At 38.7% G+C, this 7,964-nt stretch overlaps 1 protein-coding gene across 1 annotated transcript; it reads left to right on the top strand.

Moving 5' to 3' along the window:
- Positions 1-3,542: 3,542 nt before the first annotated feature.
- LOC115710861 (uncharacterized) lies at positions 3,543-5,155 on the top strand. Its single transcript, XM_061112074.1, has 2 exons — positions 3,543-4,750; positions 4,969-5,155. Exons 1-2 carry the CDS (start codon positions 3,543-3,545, stop codon positions 5,153-5,155), a joined length of 1,395 nt encoding a protein of 464 aa, XP_060968057.1.
- Positions 5,156-7,964: the final 2,809 nt, after the last annotated feature.

Genomic DNA, 7,964 nt, shown 5'->3' with positions numbered 1-7,964 from the left:
TTATTTTTATTTTATAAATTAAATATTCAATAAAAATAAAAAAGATAAATAAATATCTTTTTCAGATTTTATGATTTAATTTAAATAAATAAAATAACAAAATTTAAAAGTTAGTAAAATATCTTACTTCTATTTAAAATTACATGATTATACAGTTATCTTATTTTAAATTTAAATAAGGTCAAATTATTTAAAAAAAATATTTAATTTAAAATTTAAAATCTGACCTTAAATTTAAAAAATAAGATTAGATATAATCAAATTTAAAATAGGATAGATAATTAAGCAAAAAAGATAGATATTTACTATTTTCAAATTCAAATTACACTAATATTATGAATTAATTTAAAAAAAAATTAATTAATTTAATTATGATATTTAGAATTGAATTAGGAATAGTAAATATCTAAATACAAAACTACACAAAAAATCGGAAGTTAAATCCATGAAATAGCATGAAAAATTGAAGAAAAACGAAAAAATTACGAGCTGTACGAGCGCGCGCGCATCAGCATGCATGACCGAGAAACCTCGACGCAGGAGGTTGCTAGCAGCCTCTCCACGCGCGCGAGGCTCGGTTTCAGGCAAGAATCTTGTCTGTGCGCGTGTTTTCCGAAGGTTGCCCCTCGTCCGCGCGCGCGTGTGATGATGCACGACTCCTGATATTTTTCGAAACTTCAAAAAATCATAACTAATTCAAATTAAATCGAAATTGAGTTCTGTAAAAAAGTAAATTGCTTAATTTTTTCCATACTATCCAATAAAAATAATTCCAGAAACAGATATTCAATTATTGTTCACGAAAATTCACAAACATCAATCAATCATCAAACAACACTCAAAACAACATGATACCATCCAAAACATCAAACAAATCGTTTTAAGTCCAAATTTCTTGCAAGAAAATCAATTACCATAGCTCTAAGGCCAGTTGTTGGAAATTATTTTACCAGGATCTTAGATCTACTCACAAGTATGTTGATTAACACCCTAAATATGAAATTCTAAAACGATTATGAAATAAACACATAAAAAGTGTTAGAAATCTTACATTGGGTGCAGAAGAATTAAATGTCTCATTCCGTTCAGATCTCTAACCCTTGTATCCTTTCTGTCGCAGAGTATTATCAAGATCTAAACCTGGATCTCTTTCTCTCCTTCTTTAGTGCTGAAACTCCTTCTTGTTGAATGTCTTTCTTCACAATCTTCCTCACTATGATTGAGGTATCACTTGCTGTGTATGGGCACTACTCTAATCACTAAGTGGTTCAAAATTATGAAGGAAGAAGAAGAGTAAGAAGTGGCGGCTAGGGTTTAGAAAGAGAAGGCTCAGGTTTTTCTCTGAATGAAAGTGTGAAAGTTAAGTGTAAATTTCCTGAAGCCTTCACTATCTATTTATAGCATTCACTAGGGTTAGGTTTGAATTATTTGGCATTAAAATAATGAAAATATCAGATGATAAACCCTATAAAAGTGGCTGGCCATGGCTATATGGATTTGGGCTTCACTTTTGCAATTTTGCAGTTCTATCATTTCTGCATCTCATTTTCTCAAAAACGCCAATTTTCAAATTCAACCATTTAAATGCCAATTCTAACTATTTGATAACTATAAATAATTATTAAATAATATTGTCATTTATCATATTTATTAATTGAACCATACAAAGTATCATAATTAACAAATATGCCCCTAAAACTCTTTCTTTACAATTTCGCCCTTACTTAGTGAAAATTTCACAAATAGACATAGTCTAATTTGAGAATTATAATTGATTAATCAAAACCAATTATATGAGTCTTACAAGCAATATTATCTCAACTAGTGGGGGGACCATGGGTCTATATAACCGAGCTTCCAATAAGCAGATCAAGAATTTATAACCTAAATTCACTGACTTATTAATTCTTCATTGAATCCACGCATAGAACTTAGAATTGCACTATCAGTATATAGAATGCTCTATATGTTCCACCATATAGACACATCATTAGTTATCCATTGTTATAATCCTAATTTGATCAATGATCCTGTATATGAATGATCTACACTGTAAAAGGATTAGATTACCGTTACACCCTACAATGTATTTTATCCTTAAAACACTTGACCCCGTATAAATGATATTTCATCTTATGTGAAATGAGTACTCCACCATTTATTTTCGTTTGGTCAAGCTCGAAGGAGATCATCCTTTACTTACTATTCGCCAGATAGAAGCTATAGATTCCATGTATATGTTAGCGCTTCCACTCAATTGAACTACCGTGTTCCCAAAATGTACGTATCACCCTGACCTAAAAGTAGGCTTAACTAACAAATCAAAGAACATGAATAACCTCTTAAGATTGAGCGTAATCATAATAGGATTAAGATCATTTGATCTAGGATCAACTAGGCAATATTGACTTGAATAGATATTACGGTAAGTTTAATAAATCTAAGTCAAAGTTCAATATCGGTCCCTTCCGATGCATACTCCATGCACCCAACCTGAGCTTTACTTTAACCAATGCTCTGGAAAGAACATAGCATTTCTCCAAATGCAAGTACACTCTGTTGTAGATTATCATATCAGTAAAACCCTGTGTCTGATAAATCTAGGAATCTTTATTCACATAGTCATGTTTACTTTCCAATGTGCTGACAACACAATAAACAGGATCAAGTATGTGAAAAGGGTTTCAGATGAATTTATAAATCAAATAGACAAGCAATTGATAACATGAACCAAAACATACACAAATGAATGAAAAATACTTCTGTTTCTTTATTGATGTTGAATAAAATGGATTACATTGAAATAGAGTTTTATTTAGGGCATAAAAGCCAACACAACTGGAATTCTTGAGCGAGAAAATGCAACCTTTAAGGAGGAGAACGCAACATTTAAGAGTGAAAATGCCGCAATAAAATCACAAATGGAGTCACTGAAGGCTACCATGACGACTCCTGGTGTTGCTCAAAGTCGTTACCGAGTTCCAATTACACCAATGGCATCACTAGACTTAACTCCTATAAGAACAGAGACCCAAGTCTCTGATCAGTAAACACTCAGAGGGACATCGACTCTAATGTTAGGAAGTCATTCTGTCGTAGGAGGTTCTCAACCTCAGCAATCTGAACATACTGATATGCAAACAGATGGGACAAACACTGGAGGTCTAACGACCAGCAACGTGGCCTATGACCTGCCTACGATCAGTCTCCCTAAAACTGGCCTACCTACGGTCAGCCTTCCTACAACTGGCTTGCCTACAGTCAGCCTTCCTACAACTGGTCTGCCTATGGTCAGCCTTCCTACAACTGGCCTGCCTACAGTCAGCCTCCCAACGACTAGCAACTTGGGGGTTAGCACTACAACATCTGATTCTTCAACAACGTCTCCTCTTGAAGGAATCCCACCATCACAGGTAACTGCCACACAGGTTATGCTAAACTCCAATCTGATTCCATCTTCTGTTGATGCATGTCATACCACCATTCATACTCTAGCTTAGGAGGATTTGATTGAATGAGCAATCGCTCGGACGTTCGAAGGGATGGAAGCAATGATCCAACGTATCCCAGGGGTTCCAACACCAATAAAGAAAAGTTTTCCTAGCAGTTTTGCCGACTCACCTTTTGTTGATGCCATTGCATTGGTCGAGATGCCAAAGAAGCTTGTCTTCCCATTAATGAGGATGTACGACGGAACAACCGATCCAAATGATCATATAGCTAGTTATAAGCAAAGGATGTTCACTGCCGCCATCCCTCGTGAGTTGCGCGAGGCATGCATGTGTAAGGGGTTTGGGTCTAGCTTGGCTAGCCCAGCCCTCCAATGGTATATGAATTTACCCAATAATTTGATTTCTTTTTTTGCTCAATTAACGGATGTTTTTGGAGAACAATTTGCGAGCAGCAGGAAATTGGAGACACTGTTAGATGACCTATACCGCATCAAACAAAGGAGAGGCGAATCCTTACGAGACTATGTGGCAAGATTCAATGCTGAAAAAGTTTCCATCACAACATGCAACGTGGACACAACCATTACTGCCTTCCGTAAAGGCATGCTGATAGAATTTAACCTTTACAAAGAATTGACAAAATATCCATGCAAGACAATGGAGGACATGCTTGCCAAAGCTTGGGCGCAAATCAAGTGGGAGGAAGACGAATCCAATAGACAATCGACAACATCCTACTCTTACTCTCGCGACAGTAGAGTACCAAAGAGGGTAGAGCGACGCCAGTCCTACCATTATTCAAAACCTTATCCAACCAACAAATCACGGTCATACAGAGATAGCGAGAACTCCACCCAATCACACAGACCAAGGGATTACATTGCCAAGACAACACTACCTCGACGGATGAGGGAATCTGACAAGGGACCGATTCCTCAATACAACCTAAACATTAGCCTTGTCGAAGTAGTTGTAGTAATGAAGGGAATGGGAAACCAAGTCAAGTGGCCTGAAAGGATTAAAAAACCAGCAGCAATGCGCGACACGACAAAGTGGTGTGAATTTCATAATGACCACAGACATACCACTCCAGAGTGCGTAGCATTAAGGTATGAAGTGGATGGACTCTTGTGCAAAGGTCAATTGCGAGATTTTTTATCAGACAAGGGAAAGACGATCGTGACGGAAGCAGACAAGAGGCTGATAACACCACCAGAGCCACCTCAGCACACCTGGACATGTAATGTCATCTCTGGAGGATCAGAGGTCAGCGGCATAACATACTCAGCCGCTAAGAGGCATGCACGCGAAATAGTCGGATAGAGGGTAGACCAAAGAAACAACCAACAACCTATAACGGCCAAACCATCAACTTCATGGATGACGAAGCTTGAAATTTTCTTAATCCTCACCATGATGCTTTAGTCATTTCTTTATTTATTTCGAATTGTTTTACTAAACGTATACTGATCGATAACGGTAGCTCTATTAACATCTTATTTTTGAATGCTCTCAGGGAGATGGGGATCGACGAGGCCACCATCATCCGCAAGTCCACATTATTGGTTGGGTTCAGTGGAGAGCAGAAACACTCAGTCAGCGAGGTTATACTCCACGTTTTTGCAGAAGGAGTCAACCTACAGACGAAGTTCCTTGTAGTTGACTCTCCATCAGCTTATAATGCAATCTTGGACCAATTGTAGATCCATTCCATGAAAGCTGTGCTATCCACATACCACCAAGTGATCAAGTTCCCAACCAAGTGGGGAGTGAAAGAAATGTGGGGAGCCTAAAACACTGCTCGTGATTGTTATCAAAACTCGCTAAAGAGAAATCGACAACATTATAGCAACTACAACAGTTTAGTCCGACCTTTGCACCAGATGAACCCATTATGGAAGACCTAGATGATGTGTGCATTAGCAAGGAGTTCCCAAACCATAAAGTCCAGATTGGAACAAAGCTTACACCTGAGTTTCGAGCTAGGCTAATCGAATTCCTAATCAAACGCCATCACTGCTTTGCATGGTCCCATGACGACATGACATGTATTGATTCTAACATTATTGTTCACAAGTTGCAGGTTGACCTTGATTACCCGCCGGTCAGGCAAAAAAGACGTAAATTTGCACTCGATTGCAAAAAGGTGATAAATGAAGAGATACAAAAACTAATCGACGTGGGATTAGTTAGAGAGGTTGACTATCCTGACTGGTTAGCAAACGTAGTAGTTGTCACGAAGAAGAATGGAAAATGGAGGGTACGTATCGACTTTACTGATCTCAACAAGGCATGTCCAAAGGATTCATTTCCACTTCCTCACATCGACATAATTGCAGACGCAACAGCTGGACATGAATTGTTGAGTTTCATGGATGCCTTCTTCGGTTATAACCAAATCTTAATGCATCCCAATGATCAAGAAAAGACATCATTCATAACTGAGCGAGGGACTTTTTGCTACAAAGTCATGCCGTTTGGACTAAAAAATGCAGGTGCCACGTACCAAAGGCTGGTCAACCGAATGTTTGCTGATATGCTTAGAAAGACGATGGAAGTTTACATCGACGACATGCTTGTCAAATCTTTAGCAGCAGAGAATCACCTCGATCACCTCAAGCAAGCATTCCAGGTATTAGAAAAATACAATATGAAACTTAATCCTACTAAATGCTCTTTTGGTGTCTCTTCAGGAAAATTCTTAAGTTACCTCCTCACAAAAAGAGGGATCGAAGCAAATCTAGACCAGATAACATCAATAAAAAATATACAATCTCCAAAGTCAATCAAAGACATTCAACATCTCAACGGAAGGATAGCAGCACTCAGCCATTTCATTTCAAAATCATCCGACTGTTGCCACTTATTCTTTTCAACTCTCAAAAAGACCAAAGACTTTGTGTGGATGGAGGAATGCGAAGAAGCGCTAAGACAGCTCAAGAGCTATCTCACCCGCCTACACTCCTAGCAAAGCCAAAGGATGGAGAAACACTGTACATGTATCTGGAAGTTTCAGAAGCAGCGGTCAGCGCTGCACTAGTTCGAGAAGATGAAGGAAAGCAACAACCAATTTACTATGTTTTGAAGACATTGCTAGATGCTGAAACAAGATACACTCAGCTGGAAAAATTGGCCTTAGCACTTGTCACAGCAGGGCACAAGCTCAGGCCCTATTTCAAGTGTCATCCTATAGTGGTGCTGACCCAATACCCACTCCGTAGCATTCTACACAAACCAGAACTTTCTGGACGCATGACCAAGTGGGTTGTTGAGCTCAGTGAATACGACATAACATATCAACCGAGGACAGCCATCAAGTCACAGTATTGGCAGATTTTATTGCTGACTTTTCTTGTGTTGGACAGGTACAAGTAGAAAAGGAATTATTATGCTTAAATGAGCAAACAAACTCGACATGGATGCTAGCGGTAGATGGATCAAGCAATAGCAAGGGGAATGGCCTAGGAATCGTCCTTACCTCCCCTTAAGGAGATGTTATCCAACGGGCAATCAAATGTGACTTCAAACTTACCAACAATGAGGCTGAATACGAGGCGTTAATCGATGGGCTAGACCTATCCATTGAGTTGAATGCCAAAACCATTGAAGTCATGTCAGATTCTCAACTTACCGTAAACCAACTCAACGGATCATACCAGGCCAAAGATTCAAAAATGGCATCCTACCTCCAGATTGTTCAAGACAAGATTTCAAGATTCACAAAATTCACCATTAACCAAGTGTCAAGACTAGAGAACAACCACGCCGACACTCTTACTAATCTCGGCTCATCTATTCAAACCAAAGATGGAGTCACAATTCTTGTGGGGATAATGCAATGGCCAGCGACATGCAAAGCCAATGAAGATGTAAAAAGTCTGACTCAACAAGACAACTGGATGACACCAATAATGCGGTACCTAGAAAATGGAACCCTTCCACATGACAAGAACAAGTCAAGAAAACTAAGAGCTAAAACGACCAGATTTACACTATACAATGGGAAACTCTACAGACGATCATTCTCAGGGCCATTGCTCAGATGTCTCTTACCGGCTGAATCCAATTACATTCTCCAAGAGCTACATCAAGGTGAATGCAGAAATTACTCAGGCCATTAGAGTTTATGCAACAAAGCTCTAACAATAGGCTACTATTGGCCAACCATGCAAGCAGACTCCTATAATTTTGTTCAACAATGCGACAAGTGCCAAAGGTTTGCTCAAATATCTCATCTACCTCCAGAGAAGCTCCACTCTTCACTTACACCTTTGCCATTTATGAGATGGGGGATGGACATTGTAGGCAAGATGCCAACTACTCCAAGACAAAGGGTATTCATACTTGCCTTAACTGACTACTTCACCAAATTGGTAGAAGTTGAAGCCTTTGCACAAGTTAGAGATCGAGAGGTAAAGAACTTTATCTGGAAAAACATAATATGCAGGTTTGGAATTCCAAAGGAGATAGTTACGGACAACGGTTCACAATTCATAAGCAAGGACTTCCAAA

Source organism: Cannabis sativa, chromosome 1 (assembly GCF_029168945.1).
Source record: "Cannabis sativa cultivar Pink pepper isolate KNU-18-1 chromosome 1, ASM2916894v1, whole genome shotgun sequence".
Classification (NCBI taxonomy): domain Eukaryota; kingdom Viridiplantae; phylum Streptophyta; class Magnoliopsida; order Rosales; family Cannabaceae; genus Cannabis; species Cannabis sativa.
The sequence above is the reverse complement of the archived record's forward strand: the minus strand, read 5'-3'. Positions and strand labels throughout refer to the sequence as shown.